Genomic DNA, 27276 nt, shown 5'->3' with positions numbered 1-27276 from the left:
CCAAGCTGCCTTGAAATTTCCTTCAGACTTTTTTATCTAATTACAGGATTATTATTTTTTGCTATATATATTTAAATGCTATATCATGAAGTTGAATCCTTAGTAACAATAATGGGAAGCAAGTAGTGAATGTTTAATTTTTAAAATGAACCTGTTTTAGACATAAATGCACTATTCATCAAGAATCTTTGATGTTTTCCTTTACTCACTTTCTACTGATATGAATGAGGTCTACCATCTTCTCTATAATATGCTGAAAGACACTGCAGCTGAAAATTACTTATTATCCATTCTGCAGCACTTTCTGCTTATCAGAAATGACTATTATATAAGGTAAGGTCCATACCTGAGTTGACTGCATGTATAATTTGAATTGAAAATTAAAAGAGGGGCTAGAGAGATGGCTCAGCGGTTAAGAGCACTGACTTCTTTTCAGAGGACCAGAGTTCAATTCCCAGCACCCACATGGCAGCTCACAACTGTCTGAAGATCCAGTTCCAGGGGATCTGACACTTCATACCAATGCACATAAACTAAAGTTAAATAAACTATAAGAAATATAAAAAAAAGAAAATTAAAAGAAAGGCAACAAGGTAGTGTGGCCGAGGAAATATATGTATTATATGTACATAAAATATAAGGGTTTTACATCTTTAGGCAACATTTAAAAAATAATTCATTCATTGTAATAGGGCCAGAAAGGATAGCTGCCTGTAAGTATGGTACACACAAGCAACCAGAATATAAGTAGAAATTAACCTGTTATATATTATTGAGTCTGTAATAAATTTTTCTGCTTGATACTGATAACCCAATGAAGACATTGAAACTGCTAGGATTTTTTAAATCTTCCTATTTTGACAATTAACATTTTATTGTTTTTATAGTGTTTAGTAAATGTACAATTTTTTAAGATAGAGGATATTATTGTACATATTTTAGTTTTGTCTAATGAAACTGTTTTTAAAATAAGTGAATATAATGATAACCTATAGAGTTAAGTTTTAGAAAGATGACAAGGTGTACCTGAACCTGGAAACCTATATAACAAGGTTTCTGTGTGACTGAAATTATCAGTAGATTCATGACCATGGTCTAATATTAATGACAGTTCAAGTTCCTCTTAGTTTCCTTAAACTTTTATATGTATGCAATTATGGCATACTAGGTTCTTTGAATTCTCAAAACTTACTTGAATATTAGAAAAATAAAGGATCCAAAATCGTTAGTTGTAATAGCAACAAAAATTGACAGTTCTAAATTAGCAGATAGAGCTATTTTTCTCTTTAGGCTACTCCAGTAATTGGATCGCCATCTTGGTGCTGAGGAGACAGAAACATGTTGAAACTACTAATGTATGCTTTTTAGAAACTACTGTAAATAATAATATATATTATGGAGTACAGTGGTCATGATTATTCAGTTACCTGGAATCATGAGTTGGCAGAAGTATCTATTTTTCAATAAATCTTAACAAATGATAAACAGTTCCCACATGGCATCCTGTAAAAAACTTGCGTGCTTGTGTGGTATATCAGTAGGTTTTCTCTCTGTGTATTTGTACAGTGTTTGCATAATTCTATTCCTGTGACAACAGACAGAGGTCAGAGGTCAAATTGGTTCTCATGCTCTGTCTCTCTTGGCCAACGATGTCTCTCTCACTGAAGCTGGAGGACTGCTGTTAAGTTCCTGTGGTCCTTCAACACACCCGGCAATTCTGGGGTTACAGATGTGCATCACCATGCCTGCTTTCTCACTTAGGTTCTGTGCTTTTGAACTCAGGTCCTCATTCTTGCATAGCAGTGGTTTTATCCACTGAGCTGTTTCCACAGTCCATACCATCCTTTCATCTTAAGTGTAGTTCTGTGAGGTAGAGGTATATGACACTTGCTTTCATTCCACATGTTGACTTGTGAGCATGCCCTCACATACAAGAGTTGTGTTTTTTCTTGGTTATCTAATTGTGGTTCAGCACATTGAGGTTGAGGATTAATACTAATCTTCCCCAGATCTAATGATAAAATTCCTAGCCGTGCAATATATATTTCTTTTCATTCTTATTTCTAGGAACACCCACATGATTAAACACAGAGAAGAGTAATTAGAATCTGTTTTTCTCTTGTTTGGGGGTTTTAAAAAGTTGACAAGCTAAATTTAGTAGTGTTTATATCATAATTTTTCTGAAGTAATACTTTTCTGTACTGCTGTTGAATTTATTAACCCATGACAATTTGTCTTCCACAAATTTTAATACAAAATGTCCCTTATTTTTATTTTTCCAGTCAGTGGTCATTTTTAAGATCAGAATTACCCTGGGAGATTACATTAAAATGATGTGTTTTAAAACCTTTGACACATCACACAAATTGCAGCTGTACCCATGCATATTAGTGTATATAGTTTTATGAAATAGATGTTTTTAGAAAGATGTTGCATGCATAGGGTCTTTGCATTTATCTGTAACAGAGATGACTCAGCCCAGTTTTGTAAACTAGTGTGACTGTCCTGAGTAAATGCTCTGCACTGAATTCAAGACATTGCTTTCCACCTAATACCAAGAAACACATCTTTTATTGAAAAGGAGATCTTGTGCTCATAGATATAGGAATAAGGGGATTATTCATTTTCATTGCCTTTTGAAACAATACCTTAAATAAAGTTGATCAGTATTTTGGAACACAAAATCTCTGCAAACTAGAATATTGAGTCACTACATATTTTCAGTCGATTACATCACACTCCCTTTGGTCCACTAATATTCAGACCATCTTTAATCCTTGAGTATATTTTCTCTAAAGGAGTGTAAATATTAGTGGAATCATTTTCTTAGTGGTGCAAGAAAAAAACTGAGTTATCTTAGCATTCTCAATCCCTTTGTAAGAGTGTTAATTGATGCAAGTAGAAAGGTATTCTCAAATATTTTCTCTCCTTTTTTTTTTTCAGGCCACAGTATTATAAAATAATTGAGGAGTGTGTTTCACAAATAGTGCTGCACTGCAGTGGCATGGACCCGGACTTCAAGTACAGGCAAAGATTAGACATTGATTTGACTCACCTGATAGGTATGGATTATACTTTTAACTGTCATTCATGGTTCACACCTTCTGTATACTGAGCACTTTTAAAGGGTAGGTCTCTCAGTGAACTTCTATTAAAATCTGGTAAATCATTGCTGCTCTGGCTACTCAACTGTTATAATTATTAGTTTTGAGGATTATAAGAATTCTCCTTATAAGTTTGGATATATCTTTTTGGTAAATTTCAGCACTACCGTGTTTGTTGACAATCAGTTGTCATAATGCCCCAAATTCATGGTTTTTTTAAATAGGGGTATGTCTTGCTTTTTAGAAGCATGACTCTAGTATACTTTAATTCAGTTCATCTCCACAGAAAGATTGTGAGAATTGTGTGTGTAGTAGAGTCTCAGTATTATAGACATGTTGCTACTGGCTCTCAGATTTTAAAAAGGAAATGTCATGATAAGGAAATTACCTTATATACTTAAAGAATGCCAGATAGAATTACTTTTGTTAACAGTCTGATCAGTGACAATCAGCTTCCCTTTTGCAATATGCTATTTTTTATCACTCTGTAGTAGGGATTTCTATTTATAAGCTAATCAAAACTACCATTGCCTAGTTTGAAGCATGAAGTTGCTTATTTTTAATGAAAAAAAGTTGTTGAATACCATCTATATAATATTTTCACTCCATTACAGAGGATAGATTCACAAAGAAGTCAGAGATTGAGCATCATTTCTCATATATTATTTTCCATTTCTAAAGGTAATCCATACTGTAGGTGATTGGAAATTTATGTAAATGACAAACATCAATTACATCAAGATCACTCCCTTTTCATTGAGTAAATTTTAAAATAGCTTTTATCTGTGTGTGTGTATCTCTTTCAATGTCTCTGAGCTGAATTTTCATAGAGGATTGTGAAGGTTTGACCATGTTTATGTTCAAATTGGGACTGTGTTACTACATGCCATATTATGATCTATCATTCGTGCAGGACAATTCTGTATTCTGTCAATTATGTTTTCTGGGCCATTCCTAACATGAGGCCTGCTTTTTGGGGTTTCTGTCCTGCCCATACATGCAGGCAAAATACCCATATATCTAAAATAATTTTAAAAATCTATAAAATCTATTTTTATACATTTAAGTGGATAAATTACTTAAATTTTAATATGCAAGCTAATCAGTATATATAACTAGTAAATATATTTATTTAAAGTAAGTATATTTATTCTTAAAGATATAAATGAATAAATATATACATGTATTAATACTTGTGTACTTAAAACCATCATTGTATTCAAAATCATAAACTGTATTACTCCTGAAAGTTTCTGCTGTATTCTCCTTCTTCCATCTTACTCTACTTATATACTGGGTGGTCACTAAAAATAGACACACCCTCTAATCTGTCTTATACTGACTTTTATTTAGCTTAATTATTCTCTCCAGTTTCCTTTTCTAAAATCTTATGTAAGTAGTGTCATGTAGCACATATTCTCTCTGTCTGTCTCCTTTCATTAATCATAAAAATTTTGAGATTATCCATGTTATAATTCATATTCCTTTCTATTGTGAAGTAATATTCATATATGAATATAACACAATTTGTATTTCTTGGTGTCCAATTGAGTTCTTTCCAATATTTACCTATTGTAATAAATCTGTTTTACATCATTTATAAAATTGTGCAATTCAGGCATGTTTCATTTTCCTACGGAGAAATATTTGGGTAACACACAAAGATACAACATGGGACTGAAGAGGATTTTCTATTATATTTATTAACTAGACTTTAATTTTTTTGAATTTTCTTCCCTTTGTACAACATACATTTTGTTTAGATCAGAATTCAAGTAAAAGAGTTTACTGGAAAATCTGAATTGGTGAATGTTACTGCTACTTGCTCCCCCAGCATTTTGAGTTTTCATTGTCTTGAACATGGGTTCTTTGCCTCCACTCTCTATATAATAGTGTGCAATTTTAGAAAGAATTCTATAGTGGTAAAATTGGAATTATAATTAACAATTATCATAGCAAGGAAAATTTTATCAAAGATATTTATGAATGCTGAGATTTTTGCTTTAATACTTAAGAAAGAAAATATGGTATTAATATGTGCAGTATAGTATAGATTAGTTTCCTTTTAATGACAATTCATGTTAGAATTTCAGAATCATATACTCTCAGCCACAATTAACTGGATATTCCATCTCATATGTTTCTAATCAACTTTGCTTCATCTGAATAGATGCTTGTGTAAACAAGGCAAAAGTTGAAGAAAGTGAACAAAAAGCAATGGAATTTTCAAAGAAGGTAAGACTGACAAAATAGCAATCTTGATTTTTAAATTGATAATTTAACCATAATAGATAATTATTTAACCATGAGCACATTTGTTTCTTTATTTGACACTTCATATCTTTTTCTTTCAATTATGTACTACTAGAATCAAACGTTGTATTGTAGTGATTTATTTCCTAATAAGATATAATATTTACCATTTCCTTCTCATCCACCTAATTCATTAGGTAAAAAAAAAAAATACTAACCTTATTCTACTAAATGATAAATGAAATAAAAATACCTAGCTGAAAGGAGACATAGTTAAAATCAAACATCCAAAACAAATTTCTTCATTGCATTTCTTTACCATTCACTTATATCACACAGTTCCATAGGAAACTGGTAGAATTTTAGTTTCCTTTAAAAGCTATGCCTTTTGAACTCGTGATGAAATTTGGTGGTTAGAATGTTTTTCTAGCATGCGCAAGGTCCTGATTTTGATCCGCAACACAAAAAGCTTATTGGAATTGATGGAAGTCTACTGTTGGGATTCATTCTCCTTTCCTGTCACCTCATTTCTTTCTTTAGACTTCTTGGAATTTTGTAATTGCCATTTATTAAATGATGTTGTTACTTTGTTTAGGCTTCCTGGAACTTGATATTTTTTCTTTATTCTTTGCTTATAAGTGGCTTTGAATAAGTACGATCTTTATGATATTGTAATTTCATTCATACATAAGATGGTCTTTTTCTTATTTGATGAAAGCCTACATACAATTTTATTAATGTTTAATATAATTATTAAATTATCAAGTGTTCTTACTTTTCCCTCTCTACCCTTCTTTCTTCCCTCCCTCCTTCACCTCATGTGTTTTTTTGTAGTTTTGGAATTTAGTTATATTATAATAAATTTTTAATAGTCCCTATAAGGTATTTTCAAGTAGACAGAGATGTATAAAAGCATAGCTAAGTAGTATTTTTTGCCTGACATTTTTTTATCCAACCAGAATAACATTCTGTAATATCTAAAGGTCATGTTTAATATGGGATGAATATTTACTAACAGGGAATGTTCTGCTTCATCAGTTCCTACTCTTTAAATATAGTTCTGGATAGTAAGATATATCACTTTTATAAACAGAAATAACATTATTGGGATAATCTTAGGACATATATAATGACTAAAGTTTACATTGACAATACAAAGTAAATAGCATGTTCTGTAGTGGGACCTATACAGCATTTTCTATAAATATATGTAGCCCAGTTTATGTCTGCTTAGAGTAAGGACTGAGGTAAAAGCTAAAACATGATGCAGGAAATGTACATGTCCATTTGGAGAGTTGGTATCTTTAGTACCCCATATTTTCACTTCTCACACCCCCCTCTCTTTTTTCCTCTTCCTCCTCTTGTATTTGTGTAAGCAATTGTTTATTCATTTTGGTATGTGTCTGTGTGTTTGCATGCATGCATGAGTGCATGTGTGTGTGTGTGTGTATGTATACTGACATGTGTCTGCCCATATGGAGAAGTCAGAGAATGACCTACAAGATTCAGTTTTCTCCTTCCATCATATAGGGTTCAAGGATCAAACTCAGGTTATTATGCTTTTGTGCGAGCACCTCTGCCCTCTGAACTGTATTTCCTTTCTTTGTTTTCCTCTCTTGAGGTGTTTAAAGAGGGTTTTTGTTAACCAGCTGATAGACAATAGAATTTCAGTGTATATCATTGTAATGTCAGATTTTGTGAAGCTCTGCATTCTGAATTCCAAGCAATGAAGATTATAACAGAAATAATCCCCCAGTCCATTTTATGTTAATGTACATACTTATGATCATTGTAAAAATGTAATCATTTGGAAGATTAAATATGATGAAGAGTTTGTAAATGATTTCCATATTTTATATTTTACTTTCTAATTAGGCTTAAAGAAATGGGACAAATAATCAATAAACAATATTAATTCTTCAATTGAATTTTCTTTAACAATAAACTTTCTATACATATGAACAGAGACTTCACAGTCCACTCATTTTTTTTCCATTACTTTTTTTTACAAAGAGAATTTTCCCTGTGTGACTGTTTAGTTTTCAGGAGAATAATCAAGAACTTTATCTCTCTGAGTGATCTGTGAATTCAGCCAAGAAAAAAAAAACATGCTTCATATTTACTACATAATGTTGTTTAAATCTTTCTCAAATATGTATTAGTAACTGCACATTTTTGATGATGGTCATTGTAGTTCGATGAAGAATTCACAGCTCGTCAGGAAGCTCAAGCGGAGCTTCAGAAAAGAGATGAAAAAATCAAAGAACTGGAAACAGAAATCCAGCAGCTTAGAACCCAGGTAATGAAACAAAATGGAGACTTTAGTCACAATGAATTTGGGGGTAGAAAGTTATCTCGTTAGTCAGAAGGAAAAATGTGATGGGAAACAGACATTTTGGTTGTTGTTAAAAGTTTCGCATTTTAGTTGAAATGAGTATAGATTTGATTTTTCCAGGACAGTAAATCATTTTAATGTTTGGAAATAAATAAGGCTTCATTTGCTCAAACTGCCCTGAATATTTTTTAACAGAATACATTACCCAAGCCAAACTGTTTATGACATGAAATTTTCATGATGATTTGCAAAATTGTGTGCATAGTATTTTCTTTCAAAAAGAATATAGAAATGCTCATGAATTTTAATTATCCAGAAAGACTTCTTGAAATCTTTAAATCTAGACTACCTTCAATTCAAAACCTATACACTTTATTTTTCTTGACATTCCCTTGCACAAACGGTTCTTAATAATATGTCTAAACTTTAAAGTTAACTATATTCTTAGCACATTTTTGGCTTAAATGAATAATATGAAATTGAAGAAGATGCCTTTAAATAGATAATGTGCAGTAGGTGATCGACTGATATGTCTATCCCCAACAGTATAGTGAGAAATTACTTTCAAAGTCACTGGTAAGCTGGAAAGGTTTCCACCCATAGCCCAAATCTTTGTTTCTTCTTTCAGTGCTGTCCTACTTCCCTTTCCATCTGTCTGAGAACTTGATTTCTCTGATTTTCTCATTCCCCAATTGTGAGATATCTCTGTGTTCTCTCTGCCCTTGGCATTTTTCTCTGCTTTGTTTTTCCTAGCATAAATGTCCCACTCAGTTTCATATGTTCATATATCACCTTTTAGTAGGTGTCAAAGCTTTTGAGTCTATCTTCCATTTCCAGCTGTCCCCGTAGGCATGTCTTTTGTATTGAAATCAAACTCAATATTTTTGATTTTTCTCTTTCTTTAAACCAGCTTACTTTCCATTTTGACCCGTTTTAAAATTTATCACTTTCTTTAATACTGAAGTTTGATTTATTTCTTGCCCTGTTTCTGATAAAGATAGTTCTTCTTTTATTTAAATTATTCCAGTGATTTTTTTTCTCCTCTTCATTAAAACCCCAGTCCCTTCACGTCTTGCTGAATTGCTATAGTTGTCTCCTTATTTTCCTTCCTGCCTATAGTCTTTTCCTCCTCAAGTTCACCCTTTTATTTCAATTAATCCTCACAAAACATTGTCCTAATTATTATAACTGAAGGATTTATTGTGTACAGTGGCCGCCTGTTGTATCTGGGATTAAACAAAATCTCCTTACCAAGAATATTAAAAGCCTTCTGGCCTAGGCTGCCTCATACTTACTCCCTTTGCAGCTTAGACTCTGACTGCTCTCCTATCTAAAACAACCTTTATTGCTGTGAAATTTTCCTTCCTTTCATCAGGTCTCTAATGTACTGACTCCATACTTTTCATTCTGCCAACTTTCCCACACATTACTTAGAGATATTTTAATGATTTTTCACAAAGAAAATATTCCATACTTCACTAAATTTAATAAATATGAAATTTTCAGAGATTTGCAAGACATGTTAGCATATTAAATACATTGAAGAAGCCTCTCTAATCTTGTGCCTGTCCCTGACTCATTTGACCACAGTAGCTTCTGTTGGTTTCATTTTTGCTTTTGAGACAGGGTCTCATTTTGTATCCCTGGTGACGGTGGTGCTCTTTGTGCAGTCCAGACTGGTGTTGAACTCACAGAAAGCCATCTGCGTCTGCCTCCCAAGTGCTGGCGTTAAAGGTATCTACCACCATTCCTGACTGACTACAGTCCGTTCTGTGATTGTTGTCTGCCTGTTACAAAAGCTATCTCTTGCTAGCATTCATCTACTCATAGATGATGGTGAATTCCCCTGCCCCCTTCCTTTCCTTCTTGTGCTATATATTGTTTTTCTTTTGAGGCTCACTCTGACTACCTGGCCCAGGATAGTCTGAAACTTTATATATAATCCAGATTGTGCCAACATGCCCTGGTCAACTGTCTCAGCTACATTACTACATTATATCTCAGTTTGATTATTAACTTCTAATTATTCAATGAGGGAAAAGTAGCTAATATGTTTTGATACTGAAAGGCTACAAACTTGGAGAATATATATTTACTTGAATTAAAACTCTATACATTTGTTCTCTTTTTCAGGTACATTCACATGGTAGGCAACACTCCCCCTAAACTATACCTCCACCCTTAATTAGTTTAAGGAATTTGTGGTTATGGTATTCAAATAGATTATATATAATAGAGGAAAACATTCCACTGGTGTTTAAAATGTTCATTGAACAATTGTTTTTCTAATTTGCATTAATTTTAATTTTTATAATTAATTTCCATTAATTTTAAAAATTTGCTGTCTTCCAGTGAAAAGACGAAACACAGAAATTTACTTTTAAAATATTTAAAAACATAAATTATCCAAAATTTATTTGGAATAAATAACAAATTTTCTGAAATTGAATTTTTCTAATAATTTAATTAGTCTTACAAGAGTAAAAAAATCAGGCTTTTACAGGTTTGTATATTTCCTCATGACTTCAGTAAAGAATTTCATTCCAGGCGAGGCAGCCATTTTAAGTATATGAAGATCTTTTGATATATCTATATATGAGTATATACAAACATGAATACCTATACATATAAATAAAATTTGATCAAAAGTAGTGAATGCTATATAGAACATATTTCCACAATTATATCTAACTATAAACTAAACCTTTAAAAATATTTTATAAATAATAATGTTACTTAAATTTTTTTATCCAAATTGCATTTAATTTTTTTTTTCCTGAAAGACACTTCAAAGTTTAATTGGGACAATGAAATATTTCAAGAAGAAATTTTATATTAACCAAGATAAAAGTTCTTCCGGATTAAAAAAAACATTATGCTATGAAACTTCAATTAGTGAATTTTAATATTTTGATTACAAAAAGGTCTGTTAAGTGCTACTAGTTTCTTTGAAATATTTTCATCTTCAATTGTGAAAGGGAACCATTGTGATTAGTAAGTAATGTTTTAAAGTTTATTTGATCCTTTGAATATAATATGGAATTCAGTGTTATCTATCTTTTATTAACTGCCAGTCGTGAAGAAACTTGAAGTTACTTTCTGACAGTTAATTGTCTGGAGTATGCATTGTATATCAGAAGTCTTTATTTATAGGTTCTGATAAAGTATATAATCAGGAAAATTTAGAAAGGTATAAATAGTCTTAAGCCCTGAACACCCAACAGATGTGTGTAATTTGTGTTATATGTTCTTATAAGCATTTCAACTTATTTCTGTTTCAGGGAGCTCCATCTGAGATCCCAGGCCCACCTCCACCACCACCACTGCCAGGTGCTGGACCGTGCCCACCACCTCCTCCTCCACCACCACCTCCACTTCCTGGAGTAGCTCCTCCTCCTCCACCACCTTTACCTGGTATGCCTGGTATTCCACCACCACCACCACCACCGCCCCCTTTGCTTGGAGGACCTCCTCCACCACCACCCCCTGGAGGAATTCTTCCTCCCCTACCAGGAGCAATTGAGCTACCATATGGAATGAAGCAGAAAAAAGTATATAAACCAGAAGTATCCATGAAAAGAATCAACTGGTCCAAGGTAAGACTTGAGGGATCCTTGTACTTTTTCCATGACTGGCAATGTGTGAGAAATGCATTACTGTGAGTCACCATCAAATGCTGTTTAAGATTGTGATTATTGGCATTATTGCTTTCCTCTGTGGCCTTAACAAATTACATTCATCTTTCAATGTATGACCTAGATAACTGGGAGCTTACCAACAGCTTTGAAATTTTGGTACAGAAAAAGGAAAACCAAATTGAAAAACCTATAAAATGTATAATGAAATGAAACTAATTTCATACCTTTTATCATTGTAAATATTAAGTATTGTCGCATTCTTAATATCATTTCCTGTTAAGATTCTGTTGTATTTGATATTTTTGGCCTTAGAGAATAATAAGTATTTTCACTCTAAACTTTTATAAAAGTGTCATAAAACTGCAGGGATGAAAGGCTCAAACAAACAGATGGACAAAAGGGTTTAGGGAAGTGGGAGTGGGAGTAATATATACAATGTACATGTATTAATATTTCATAATAAAATCAAATATTAGTATATCAAATATTTCAAAAACTAAGAACAAGGGTAATGTATGCAATTATTTTGAGGGTCTTTTCAGTCGACACTTTCAAATGTATTTTATTATATTGTTTTTTTTATTTACATTGCTTTTGTGTAGCTTTACTGTACAGTGGCAGAATTGTGTTTCTCTGAATATTTATGAGTGTAATTTTGTATACTTGAAATAAATTTAGTGGATTATAAACAAAGGAAAGTCAGTTTTCGAAAAATTAAATAGTAACTACATGAAAACATGTCCTTGTTATTTTGTCTTAGATTGAGCCTAAAGAATTATCTGAAAACTGTTTCTGGCTAAAAGTAAAAGAAGAAAAGTTCGAGAATCCAGACCTATTTGCAAAATTGGCCTTGACATTTGCTTCCCAGATAAAAGGTACCTTTTATTTTTACATATTATTAATTCCTGTTCCTCATGTATTGGAATTCATTTCTCTGCTAAAATGTTCCAAGGATGTGTGAATGTTTTGTTTTCTTACACTAAGTAGGGTCAAACATAAATATATTCATGTACTAGGTACATTTTACTCTGTAGCCACAGGAAAATGTTCTCATTTGAATTTTGTTTTGCATGAATACTATTATTTAACTTAAAGTATAGACTTTATTTTTTAATAAGTTTGCTATACCTCATAAAACTGATTTACCATGTATCACAAAATTACATCATGGAATACTAATGCCTCTGAACTATGTGGATGATATTGGAGTAATTCTATATATATCATTTATCTACATCACTTCCTAGGAATCTTCATAGTTTTTCTTATGAGCATATGCTCTGAATTAATATCCAAATTGGATCCCCAGCAAATATGATTGCGATTATGGATTTGATAAATGTATATCTTTTTATGATTATACCCTTCGCATTTTAAGTGCAATTCAGTAATATGTAAGTCTCACAATTAGTCATTGTGGTCAATGGAGATTTCATATTCTATCTGAACATATTGATTTTAGTAGCTCAGTTAAATATAGACATTGTACTAGTAAATCAGTTTTTACAACTAATAAATGAAAATATTTTATCCTTCAAGATGAGCGCTTTGTTTTTCAAGATGAGTGTTTGTCATCTGATTTTTTACTTTGTCAATTTGGAGTAGAATGGTGGAGAGAGTTATAGAGAGATAGAGAGAAGAGTAAGAAAAGTGAGAGAGAGAAAAGAGATAGGAAGGGAGAGAGGAAAGGATGGGGGGAGACTGATCTGTGGTGATTAGAGCATTCTGAATATCTTTGACATTGAAAAAAGTGTTAGTAGTTTTACTTTTTTCTTATTTGCTAGAGTTGTCTTCACATTTAAAATTTCTCCAATGAGTTGGCCTATTACTATTTATCATAATTCTCTTTAGTACTAAATATTCATGTTTTTAAGAAAGTACCCAAGTAAGTACTTAGTTTGTTTTGAGAAAACAACAAAAAAAAATGATGGCAGGAAGCAGAAATATAGATTACACTTCCATTCTAGACTCAGACCACTGGAGAAGAGAATATTATTACTGATTTTTTACATTATGATCTAGACTAGGTATATGTTGAGAAACATTTTAAAAACATTTTCCATTGCTATTCCTTCCTATCTTCAGTATTGTACATTGATATTATTCTGTATTTGTCAACTGTGTTCTTTTTATATATTGTATATAATTATGTGTTGTGGGTCTGTGTTAGTACATTTAATTATTCCCCTAGCATCAGACACTTTGTTTTCCTGCAACAAAAATGAAGTAGCAAATGTGTTTCTGTGTGTGTTTTTGTGTGGGATGGGCTGTAGTGCAAATTAGAGAAATGTATTATACAATTAATAATTTGAAATATATCACAAATCTGCCTTCAAGTATTTATCAGTTTAAAGTGTTGTCAAGAATGCATATAAATTCATGTTGCATCCCTAATCAAAGTCAACAGTGTTGTAGAATCTGGAATTTTGACCACCAATAATATACAATATTATATAAGAAACCCCGCATCTTATGCCATGAGATTGGTTGTTGTGAAAACACAGGCAGATTAACAAGAGTGTAGAGGGAAGAGAAAGGGGAAGAAGACAGGTATGATCAGGGAAATGACCAATGTGCATTATATAATTGTATGAAAAATCTTACAAAACTCAGCAATATACAGAATGAATATTTCCCAATTAAAATAGAGATGGAGTAATAAGTATTGGATGGAACTATCTTCAGGCTATGCATACATGGAACATAAGCAAATTTCTTGTTTAGACTCATTCTGTTCTCAAGATGTCTTATTTCATACAAGTAAATATTCTACAATCTGAAAACAAAATCCAATAGCTGAAACACTTCCGATATTAAGTATTTTGGATAATTGGATACTCAATCTGTGTCTTTTTCTCTGAAACTTTTGCCCATATTTCAGGTAAAAATGTTAAATGTTTAGGAATAATTTTTTTTGCTTTTGTTCAGGTGATGAAAAAGAAAGTTCTCTCTAGTCTTAGTTTACTCTGTAGCCCAAGATGGTCTTAGATAATGGTATTCATTTTTCAGCCTCCAGAGTGGTAGTATTTCAGGCATGAGATACCATAGTTGGTTACTTTTCTGTTTTGCATGCTGTCGAGCAGCTTTTTTTTTTTTCTGTTAACAGGCAGTTTTTAACTTTTTTTCTGTGATTTTTTTCCTCGCTCTGATTTTCTCACTCTGTTAAACATTTGCTGTTTTTCTTGGTGATATGTTTGTGTTGAATCCTATACCAAACAGATTTTATAAATTGCAGTTACCCTACTCCATACAAATGATTAAGTAAGCCTGAATTCTTAATTTTTTAAATGAAGAAAGTAAAATTGGAGACAGAATGATAAATCGTAAGGGATATTGGGGTGTATGTTCAGCATTGCATGTGTGAATTGGTTAAAGTGAACCCATTACTATAGTGAACATTGCAAAAGTGCAACCTACTTGAAAAAAGGTATTGAAATCGAGTCGCATCTACTTTCATCAGTTGTAATACATACCAATTCCACTGACTGAATTACCTCATCTGTAGTGTGAATAGACTAATGTTTAACTAGGTAGGAAAATGAGATCAGGTTATATACATTTAAGTAGCTGACATACTCACTGTTTGGTATCTAATCTAACACAATAAATGTTCATTTGTTTTTCTCTTTTGATCATCTGATGTTGAGTAAGTTTGTGTTGTGTTTTAGTTACTGACAATTACTGCACAAGTTTGATTGGAAAGAGAATTTCCTTTTCTTCCTTGTGGTGTTCACTAGAGCTAATCAGTTACAAAAGAAGGAATTCCTAATGCTCCTGCCAAAACCTAATCAAACCATAGTGAAACCAAACCAAATTATTCAAATCATGTACTCACTGCTCTGAATGCTGCCTCTCCATTCCCCTCAAGTTTAATTCTTCAAATTTCTGTGTGGCATTACTCCTATTTTGCTAATTTTGAATGTTTAAGTACATAGAAGGAAAATGGAACCCTTTAGTGTCCCTGATTTATTTCTGAAGGGACATTTTAGGATCAGTGACATATCAAAGAACATACTGTGTGTGTATGCAATAGACCAAACAAGTTTTAGTGACACAACACATGCTTTAATTAACACTCTTAAGAACACTCTCAGCAACTGAAGTTCTTTGACACAGTGCCTAGATTCATAATTTGGTCAATAGATGGCAGGCTTAGTAAGAAATCAGCAGGAGGTTCTGACTCCAGCAAACTTAAGCTGTCCTGCCCTGGCTCTTATAGCTTTAGGGCACCACTTTCTTCTCCATTCTGCTGCTCATTGCAGCTCAATCAGCACCATTCTGGAATGAGCCACCAAGTTCTTGTTTCTAAGACCTAATTCCAAGGCTGTTAGACTCAGTGTTCCAAAACCTTATGAGAACTACCCCCTACTGCAAGGCTGTGGGAGAGCTCATGTCTCCATTCTCACTAAATGCACTATAAAGCATTACTAGTCTATGTTGTCAAGCGAATGTTTAAAATTTTAAAGTAGCTTAGACTTGCTAAATAGAAAGGAGCTTTCAAATGTACCAGTTTTAATACCTATAATATTTAGATTTGTAAATATTTAATGTGTGAAAAGTTCCATGAAATTATATGTTCTGTATGAATTACTTATTCTTAGAGTTTTAGAGAAAATTATTTTAACATTTTACTCCAAAGCAATTTACTTCTGTTTTAGGGGTGGGTTTATCTCTCATTTCATTTGACTAGTTTGTAAAACACCTAGTATATACATGGGGAAGAACTGGTTAATGTCTTCTTCCTGCACCAGGGAACTCATAATCTATTGACTAAGGTTGGAATCTTTCCATATTTAGTCAAATTACAGTAAATGTTGGAATAGACTTTTTTTATTTCAAAAACTGGGAAGCATAGAATATAGCTAATTTATAACTGGAAATCATAAAGAACCCAGAGGTGGTGGTATGAGCATTTGAGTAGTTTCAATAGGGAAAGATGCAAAGAGTCTTTTCGGGTAGGGAACAGTATTAGCAAAGTATGAAAAATTTATACGAGTGAAATTTAACCTAATTTAATTGAGCAAAGAACTGCCCATGAATTTTGTAGTGCCCAGGGTCAGAAGGGATTCATATGAACAGCAACCTTTTTTATGCTAAGTATGGAAACAGAAACAGAAATCAGCAGGCTTGTTGTAGTTAGGCCTTTGCTTCATTTGAGCATTCTCTGATTAAAACTTGAGTCTCTGTGACTGGTGGAAATTCAGCTGGTTATTACAAAAACTACATATACTAAATTAGGTTGAACTGGAAGTTTCGAGCAAGCTCCAAGCCTATGGTCTCCTATTAACTTAACAGTGGGGAGAAGAGAAGCACATACTGTGCTGAAAGCACATGCAGCAGCTGCTGGCGTTGGAGTGAGGAGACTTGGTGAGAAGTGCAGAGTGAAGAACATTGTGTTGCTCTTTTCATATGAGTGTGAGCATAGCCACTGGCTGTAAGACACGTCTCTAGGTCTGAGCATTTGACCTCCTCGAGAGAATCTGATAAAATACAGAAAGTACAAAATTAGTTTATAAAGACTTTTTGTCAGAATTGGATAGAAATTCTTAAGCTGTCTCCATTTTGCAATGTTAATAACTAATAGAAAAGTTAAAATAAAAACTAGGAAATGTTTATAACATTCCTTTTCCTAGAGGATGAGTCTTCTGGTGTCAGAGCCATTTTCATTCTTTGCATGTATTTTCAGTGGGAATCCTAATTCCTAACCCCTCTTCCCTATATTAGATACCAAACCATGAAGATTATCATTGTTTTTTGAGTGCATAGGTGATTTATAATTTTTTATGGTGGATATTACTAATTGTGAATAAATATTCCTGGCCTTGGCAAGATACAATGATACCCTCAAAGAGTATGAATCTAGGTTTCAAATTCCATGTTTTCCTTATTATGAGATTGATGTTCTTATAAGTCATCATAACACCGTGATGCAAAATGTAGTTCAACATGTCTATTTTAGTGAAATATAAACATATACATGTCCATATGTGTTTATATGAACAGAGAAGAACAGCTGCAGAAGACCTTGTAGTCTTTTTTAATATACATTATATCTGTAACTATTGCAAATGTTTTAGTCATTAAGATGATATTTTGAGACATAACCATGCAGGCTATAATGATAGTATTATTTTGCCTTTAAAATCACAGTAATTATACATAATAATATTATGTAAGAATTAAAGTAATGATAGTTAATATTAACTAAAATTGAAATAATAATAAAATGTGTATCTTATAACTGCTAATTCTAATTAGAATTTCTAGGGTTCTCTAGAGGCTTTAGGAAGAACAGAGATAGTGCATGTTTGGAACTTGTAAGCAATTTCTTTGGTTTTAATGTTGCTTGAGGTAATATAAGAAATAAACATAAGAGGTTAATAAAATTTAGCTTCTTCAATAATATATTTCTACAGTGTAGTTTAGGTTTAATAGTAACTGAAAATGAGGTGTTATAAATATTTCAAGTGCAGATAAATTTCACTTTGCAGTACTTAAAATACCAGACATAGTTTTGAGATTTCGGTAGAACACAGTTTGATGAATATAAAATCAGTTTTCTTCTAGAAGATATTTTAAAGTGTGTGTTTCTCAGATTTAACATCAGCTGTCTGACTCTGAAAATATCCAATGTTGCTTGATTGCTTAGCACAGTATTCTATATTAGGTGAAGAAATGAAAATACAAAAAAATGTTAAAATCCAATTTATATCCATTTTTATAATTCAGAAGCTTTTGCAGTTGTCTTAACAATAATGTCAGACTCAGTTTGTGCATGCTTTGTACAATAGTGTTAATGTGCCCAGAGGGAAATAGTGTCTCAAAAATGATTTGTCGTCTCAGTGACATATGTTTCTCCTAGTTTCAGAGATGGGAAATCTACATCCGGTCCTGGATGTTGTAGAGGATGCCTTCACATGTGTCCTTCTATTGTGGAAATACCTAGGCTTATTTCTGGGGTATCCTACCAGAAGCTGTATTCCTAATATCATCTCCTGAGGCTTAGGTTTTACATATGAATTTTAGGAGAACATTTGCAATATTAACATTCAGTCTCTTTTAATAGCTATGTTTAATTCCGTTATTTTATTATATATTCTTTCTTTAGTTTTCTGTAAATTGATTTTCATTGTCACCTTACCACATATTAACATGTTATTAACATATTAATAATTTCAATTTAGGATGACATGCTAACTTATTTTTATACTGGCATTTTCTATCATCAGATTATCATTTCATTAAATAAAAGAGGTAATTAGAAATTTTAGAGAAAGAGATACATAAATAAGCAACCTTAGAGAGATGTTGAGATACACAATGTTCTACTTTCTAAGCAAGGAGGTTTGAAAATGGCTGTCTTTAGAGGTTAAAAGAGCCATTGTCATACATTTCTAATTAGTAGCATCACTATAGTGGCTACCAGTTATATCAGCAATCATTATAGGAATAGCATGACAATGTAATCTGAAATATCTTAAAAACTACAATTTGTTGAACCCATATTTTATTTAGTCTTCATATCAACTTTAGGTAATTTATGATTTTTTATAGGAGTATGTCTCAATTTCATAGGTAGTAAGTGGCAAAAATGTGATTTTGAGCCAAGGTTTGTTTTTAATGACTTTCCTATATTGTAGCAATGGGTTTTAATGACTTTTATGCCCTTAGTAATTTGTGCATTTTGTTGCATGGTTTAGCAGAGCTCTTTTTTCACACAGTTAATGATGTAGTACTGCATATATTGTATTATCTTGTGAAATGTGTCATTCCTATTACCCAAGCACTAAAGGCAGTTCTCCAGAGCGGGAACCGGAGGATGCAAGGTGTAAATTATTCTCTGAAGAAAATAAAGTTATTTCTTTTCTATGATGAAGGTTTCTTTTTTTTTCCCTTTTGTCATTATCTCTGTACAATGTGTCACTGAGAAGACAATGTGATGATTTGGGGTCTGCTACTTATTTATTTATTTGTAGTTGAAGAAAGTAAAGTTTTGTGGCATTTTTGTCTCGTAATGGTTTATTAATATACAGTGGATACATGTATAAAATAATGAAATAAATTTTTCATGAGGAACTTTTGTGGCTCGATTCATAACATCATAGATGCTTTGCACTAATATATTTGCGTTTTGAGATATGACCTGGAGAGGCTATCTGTCTTTGGTTTTTACTTCTAAACATTTTGTGGACTAAGCACAATATCAGGATGTTATTTGTTTATTTGTTTTTTGTTGTTTTTACAAGACAGGGTTTCACTGTGTAACAGCTCTGGCTTTTGTGGAATTTACTCTGTAGAACAGGCTGGCTCCGAAACCACAGAGATCTGCTTCACCTCTGCCTCCCAAGTACTAGGATCAAAGGCCTATGACACCACTCCCAGGCTAACGTGTTGTTTTGATAACATCTGAAAATAAAAAACAATTCTGTCATTTTGAAACATGATTCTTGCTAAATTTGTTTTATCAAATATAAATTATGTTGCAAATTAAGTTTTAACAGCTATATGCAAAGCTTCAAAATATTATGGTTTGTTTCAACTATATATTATGTCAATATCAGACTTATCTTTTTTTCATTTTTTTGTATTAATTTTTTTATATAAAAATTTCTGCCTCCCCTTTCCCTCCCCCTCCCCCCCACTCCCCAAGCCCCACTCCCCTCCCCCTCCCTCTCTAGTCCAAAGAGCAGTCAGGGTTCCCTGCCCTGTGGGCAGTCCAAGGTCCCCCCCCCCCCATCCAGGTCTAGGAAGGTGAGCATCCAAACCGGCTAGGCTCCCACAAAGCCAGTACATGCAGTAGGGTCAAAACTCAGTGCCATTGTCCTTGGCTTTTCAGCAGTCCTCATTGTCCACCATATTCAGTGAGTCCGGTTTTATCCCATGCATTTTCAGTCCCAGTCCAGCTGGCCTTGGTGATCTCCTATTAGATCAGCCCCACCATCTCAGTGGGTGGGTGCCTCCCTTGTGGTCTTGACTTCCTTGCTCATGTTCTCCCTCCTTCTGTTCCTCACTTGGACCTTGGGAGCTCAGTCTAGTGCTCCAATGTGGGTCTCTGTCTCTGTCTCCATCCATCGCCAGATGAAGGTTCTATGGTGATATGCAAGATATTCATCAGTATGGCTATAGGATAGGGCCATTTCAGGTTCCCTATCCTCAGCTGCCCAAGGAACTAACTGGGGACATCGCCCTGGGCACCTGGCAGCCCCTCTAGGTTCAAGTCTCTTGCCAACCCTAAAATGGCTCCCTTAATTAAGATATATACTTCCCTGCTCCCATATCTACACAATTCTTTTGACTTTCTACCTTTTCCTTCAATATTTATTTTTATTTTATGTGAATTTGCCTGAATGCATGTCTATGTAATCTTTGTATGCAGAGGCCAAAGGATGGTGTCATTTCCAGAGAGTTGTCCTCCAACGTGTGGGTTCTGGGAACTAAATCCATGACCTCATGCTTTTACTCACATATTCATCTCTCCAGCTTCAGCTTAGTTCTCTCTATGTAGTTCAGGCTAGCAAAAAATAACAGTCCTCTGCTGTGACTTCTTTTTATAGTGCTGATATTAGAGAAATTTACCAGCACCGTGGAGCTAATAACATCTTAAAATAGTATGGTTAATCCCATATTAATATAGAAATCTTTGGTAGTTTGTTGTTCGAATTCAAAGAAATTTCAATTTCTTGTTTTTACTACTTAAAGAACTATAAAATATAATTACAACTCTAATAATATATCACAAGAGTTTTGTGGGAATGAGATAAATTTTATCATAGGTTCACAAAAAGATTGACAGTTTCTAACTTATATGTATTTTAATATTTATGCATACTTAGTATGTGTTGGATTCTATGTGAAGGTGTACATGAATTATTTTACTGTTTCAGACTATAGATGGTATTAATAAAGACCTTTATTCCTTTTTTACCGAACACAGAAATCAATCTCTGGCAGCCTGACCACTTAACTTGCGTGCTTCATGAGTTTATTGTTCCTGCTACACAAACAAAGCTACCGAAATCTGGTGTATTAGTATAGCCTGAGTTCATAGACTCATATTTTACACACTGCTTTTTTTCTCTGTAGTATAATTATACCTATTAAAGCTCTATTATCAGAAACCTCAACTGGAGATCCCACTATGGCCATATCTTTTCCACATGACATAATTTGGATATTATGTTTAATGTTTTTGTCTTTTGAAGTATCTTCTTCTTGACTAGGATATATATCTTATGAAAGAAATTATATATATATATATATATCTTTTCTTTTTTTCAATAACTTTTTAAAGTTATTATAACCACATTTCCCCCATTCCCTTTTCCTAACTCCAATCCTTCCCATGTAGCTACTGTACTATTTCTGAAATTCATGGCCTCTTTTACTTTCCTTTAATCGTTGTTGGATGTGTGTGTGTGTATTTGGCTGCATCCTAAATACATAAATAAAACCTGCTCAATATGAATAATGTTGCACATATGTATGTGTGTTCAGGGCGGACCATTTGTTATTGCATAACCTACTGTGAGGCTCTTCCGTGGCAGAGATCATCATTTTCCCAAGTTGTCTGGAGTTCTTTTTCTAGAGTTGAGGCTCCATGAGCTTAAACCCAGTAAATATACTCATAAAGAGATGTTGTGGGCTGAACCAATTCATATACTAAATATTTTATAGTGTGTTGAAACATTCTTTTTGTGTCACAAAAAGAATGTTGAAGTATTTAAGTTACTGTCTACCCTTGGTTAAATTCTCCATGCAAGTGTGATCTGCTTTTGTCTTATCATGGAAAATGTTAATACTATTATGATTTCTCTCTGCATACCAACATCATTTTCTCATTCTCTTTGCCATCCATTGACACGAGTTTAAGGTTGGTAATTTTTAATTTAAATTACTTGTATAGGAGCCAAAGCAAAATATCTGATGCATTCAAATGACAAATGTAACTGTTGTGAATTATCATTATCTCCTCTACTAGAATGACTTACTGAGATTTGTCTGTGTCTGGCTTCATATGATAACAATAGACTGATAAGGTTTTTCTTACAATGAGTGAGAAACGTGTTGCTTCTTAGCATGTGCTTGCTTTTAATAGGAGACAACAAAAGTAAGTCCTCTATAACATGTGATACCATTAGGATATTTCTAATTTTCTTCTAAAAGAAAAGCTGGTGCGATTAGGTAGCTTTCGTTGCATTAAGAACAACAATGAAGATGCTATCAGCGCTCTCCTCAGTCTTCTTTTTGCTCCTGCAGTGTCAGATGACAGGCCTGCTAATTATTGGCATTTTCATTCTGTTGCACATGCTCTTTTTTCTTCAATGCTGACAATTTAAGTGTTTTAATATTTGATTATATTATCAAATGTTAATATATCTACGTGATAAATGAGAATATGGTTCTAAACCCTTTGTGTTACAGCTTTTAGACATTCGTTTTACTTATAACTGATCTTGACAGTTTCTTAATCCATTTCAGGACATTGCTTAAAACAAACAATTATAAAATTATTGAACTATCTTAGATTAGATGCAGGGTTTTCAGGTACATGGTAGCTATATTGTAGTATTTCAGACAAGGTAACTTTTAACTCTGGGATTCCTCGGGATTTATATTTTTTTTACTTTCTCTTAAGAAGATTTCTAGCCATATTATTTTTCATGTTTGCTTATAAATATAACCCATGAAAACTGTGGGATTTTAGTAGTATTTTCAGCTACAAAGTCATACGAGCTCTTATTAGATAACAGAACTAGCCCTGTAATTGATATCCCATGTAATCGGTTTTGATTCTATTAATAATAATTTTTGAAGCTGATCAGTTCATCTGTCTGTGGTTAATGCTTCCATGTCCTGTAAAATTGAAGATGAGAACTGGCTGGAGCAGACTCTGTGTCCATATTTCAGGACAAAGCTTTGAATTTATGATCTTGGCAATATTAAACAATAGGCCACAAGTAAATGGAAAAGATAACTAAAGCTGTTACTTTGAGTGGTCAATTCTATACTGGATATCAACTTGATAATGTTGGTTTTCTATAAGAGCATTGTCTGAAATCAGTTTATTTCTGTAATGCTCTTAGGTTCAGTGATTTCATTTTTTTTTAAACAGTCTCACGAATCCCATGCTAGCCTGGAACTTAATATTTAGCCAAGGATGACTTTGAATTTTTGATTCTTCTCTTTCCAGATTACTGGAATAGGCCGAGTACAGAGATTATAGGTATGCTCAACCACACCTAGATTATGAAAAGTCAGAGTTTGAGGCCAAGGCTTCCTATTCCTGAAGCAGGCACTCTGTCACGTGCCCAACCTCATAATATGTATTTTAAATTGATTTTTAATATGACGTTTTCACAAAGTATAACAGCATATATGTGTGCTATATGTCTGTATATACATATATGTATTTATTATCAATAGTATTAAAATACTATTATCAGTTTCCATGGTGAGTATATTATAAACTTATGTTTATATATTACATCCTGTTTATTTTAGTATAAGTATTCATAAATTAGTTTAATAATTATCTGGGCTTTTCTTAATAAGCAGTAATCTAAGGTTTTTCATGATCTGTATGATTTCATAACTTGCTATAAATGGGTTCCCTTTTTATTTAGTATTATTATGATGTAGGTAGATGCTCTCTTTTAATAAAGTGAACTAAGTTTATTTCACTTTGGATCCGAAGGGAAAGTCTATTGTCTAATTCTACTTATATTTTGTTATATCTAGCATATGCCTTTTTTATAATCTCCTAGACTGTGGCAAAAAGCATTTTTTTCTAAAATAATTTTAAATTTGCCAGCAGGAGGAGAAAAGAGAAAATTGTTTCATAGGTTGATTTTCAGCCAATAATTTTCTTCTATATCACGTATTATATGAAATTTGATGTTTGCTACTGAATTACTTCTTGGCAAAATGAATTACCATGGATTTGTTCTATTTTGGGTCTTATTTAAATGCATTATTTAAATATTTTTTAAATTAATATTTTTTAGATTGTCTTAATTTCACCTCATCATTATTTGTAACTTGATTCAAAAGTTATATATTTTGTTCAGTTACAGCACCTCCAGATTGATATCGCTAAAATTATAATAAATATATTTAAATTATTTCACGATATTCTAATACATTCACTCTAGTCTCTAAACAGTATGTTGCGTGTCAATAGAGTAATTCATATTCTATATACACTATGCATTTGCTATCAAGAAATATGAAATAAAAATGCATCTGTTATCTGAGGATAGAATTATAGCATAATCAGGGTTTGTTTGATTCATAGGATATTTTTATATCATATTGTTCTGAATTTGTTGCATGTATTCACTCAAATAAACCTCATATGAAGATATATTTAATATAATTTTATTATCTCCATAATATCACAGATAGAAACCAGTAGAAAGCAACCCAACTGAATTTGAACTTGGTGACTTTAATTGGCAGACTGCCAGCCTGCAGTGTATTCACATTGTGTCCTGAAACCTGCAATTGTTAATATAGGTTCCTTTTTATGAATATGAAGCTGATATTGCAGACACCATAGTCCAGGCCATTTACCTGAGACAAATCTTGTCATGTCTACAGTATATTTGATAACCAGAATTGGTGTGAGAAAGGAAAGGAATTGCCATGGATTTGTTATAAACTCTAAGAAGCCATATCCAGATGATCCACATTTCTGTATCTCTGAATTACTTTTCATTCCGAACAGTATTATTTATTCTTGTAATCTACATATACTTCTTCTTGAATCAGATATCGAAAGTGGCATTTCAATCTTGGAAGAAGATGAAAAACTTAAGATGGGTTGTTTTTGTTTTAACCCCCACAATTGAATACACGTACCAAAAGGCCTTTATTGAAACTACTTTGTGGGAAGTATTCCAAGATTCCTTTATATGTAAAGTAAAGATGTTTTCCAAGTTTCTTTTATAGTTGTCAGAGGCTTAACTTTCTGAATGAGTATTAACTCTTTTTTGTTTTGAATGTTTATCATTTCTTTCTACTATTCATCTTAAATAAAAGGAGGGGCTATGAGATTAGACTGTCAGTAATGTTTTTAAATTTTACTATATGCTTCTAGCTCACAGGACTGCTAGAAATACTGCAGACTTACTACCTAATATATATATAATTCTTATAATGTAAATGGTAATGCATTCTTCACAGTCATTTGAAGTGTGGGGCTCTAGTTCCAAGGTCATTCAAAAATACCTTGCATGAGGTGATTGTTGACAGTTGCAGGCATTCCAGAATGTAATTTTGAATGAAAGTAATCAATATACCACCTGTCCAAATCCTTTCTTATACTAAGTCAAACTGATTAAATATTCAAAGAAAAGTATAAAAGATTTAAATGTTTCAGAAAGCTGAATTTTACAACACATTGCTGAATTAGTTATTAACATGAAGTTTTGTTATGTTTTCATTTCGTGTATGAAAAGCTAATGATCAATTATACATTTCTTCCATTTAAGACCAACAGTATTTTCTTCAATGAATTGAAATATATATGCCAGATTCTCCAATTTCCTACATATCTGATGTGTTAGGGTCTAATTCTGGCATTTATTTCAAGTATTTTAAATGTGAATTTGAAGGGGAACCCATCAGATGAAGGGGAACGCACCAGATGAATGGGAACACGAATCAAATAATCTCACACTAGTTCTGAATAGAGTTTAATAATGGGTTTTTTATTTAAGGGGGAGACTCAAAGATTACAACAGGGAACAGGAATGGGATCCAACACCTAGGTATGAGAAGTTGGAGAGAGAGAGAGAGAGAGAGAGAGAGAGAGAGAGAGAGCCCAAGAGCAAGCAGTGGGTGTGCACCTTTTGGTACCCAAAACCACGCCCAATCCAGTCCAGCTTCTCTAAGGCCATTGACTGAAGGAGGTTCCCAATCATGAATTATTGATAATAAGGATATAATAGTAGACTTTGATAAAGTGCTATTAATAATGTGTGTTTACATATGTTTATGGATCTTCCTTATAATAATTTAGCATTGTAGTAGTTATCAGTATTTAGGTTTCTTTGATATATGCTTAATATATTTTATCCTGAGTATTGCCACTGAGGAAGTACACATTAAAACTAAAGAGTTTGCCACGTAGAGTTACTAGGACATTTGATTTTATATTATGGTTATTTATACAATATATGAGTTTTATTTATATTATTGAAATTATCATTGTGATCTTTAGAAGGTCGTTGTTTTTTTTGCCCTGTTTCATTACATTTGTACAAGAGAAATGCAATATCATAAAACAGATGTGCTCTTAAGTACATCCCTTTTGAAATCTGTGATAATACTCAACTTTTTCCTTAAAGTACTGACATTGGTGACAACAGCATGTATAGTATTTGTTCTTGTCATGCAAGATAGACAATATTGTGATAAAATAAAAACTTTTAATATGTATACCAACTGAAACAGAAACATGCTATTTTATAGTATATATTATTTTACCTACATAACCATGTCTGGAGTTTATGGACAATACATTTCTGAATATGCATTCAATATTAAATTCCATTAGTGAATAATGATTGAAAATTTTTAGAAATTAAGTTTTATTCTAAGATCAAGTAATTTTGTAAATCGTGCAGGTAATATCATATGCTTCATTTCAAAGTGGCCTTTCTGGCAGTTTTACAAGATATTAATATCTCTCTGTTTATCTTTCTTCATCAGATAAGGACACTGGTATAATCAAAGTAATGGAAACATTGCTATTTCATAAATCTTGAGTTATCGGGTAGTAGGGTATTGGGAGCTTTATTTCTGTGTACAGTTTTGAAAAGCCAATAATAGCCTACATAGATTCTAATTTATAATAGAAATGAGATTATTGCATTATTCTAACAAGTCTTCCAAGCTACCACTGAGACTATTCTTTTTTTGTTTTTTTGCTCATTCAACAAAT

At 32.6% G+C, this 27276-nt stretch overlaps 1 protein-coding gene across 3 annotated transcripts in view; it reads left to right on the top strand.

Moving 5' to 3' along the window:
- Diaph2 (diaphanous related formin 2) overlaps nucleotides 1–27276 on the top strand; it is a 703438-nt gene that overhangs the window by 229530 nt on the left and 446632 nt on the right. For all 3 annotated transcript variants that reach the window (XM_057758989.1, XM_057758988.1, XM_057758987.1), the window contains 6 exons: nucleotides 217–333; nucleotides 2944–3062; nucleotides 5275–5339; nucleotides 7552–7656; nucleotides 10974–11288; nucleotides 12091–12205. In XM_057758989.1, the coding sequence (XP_057614972.1) occupies nucleotides 217–333; nucleotides 2944–3062; nucleotides 5275–5339; nucleotides 7552–7656; nucleotides 10974–11288; nucleotides 12091–12205 (836 nt within the window). The remainder of the gene's footprint in view (nucleotides 1–216; nucleotides 334–2943; nucleotides 3063–5274; nucleotides 5340–7551; nucleotides 7657–10973; nucleotides 11289–12090; nucleotides 12206–27276) is intronic.

This window comes from Chionomys nivalis, chromosome X (genome assembly GCF_950005125.1).
Source record: "Chionomys nivalis chromosome X, mChiNiv1.1, whole genome shotgun sequence".
Taxonomy (NCBI): Eukaryota; Metazoa; Chordata; class Mammalia; order Rodentia; family Cricetidae; genus Chionomys; species Chionomys nivalis.
Note: the sequence above shows the minus strand (reverse complement) of the source record. Positions and strands in the feature narration are given on the sequence as shown.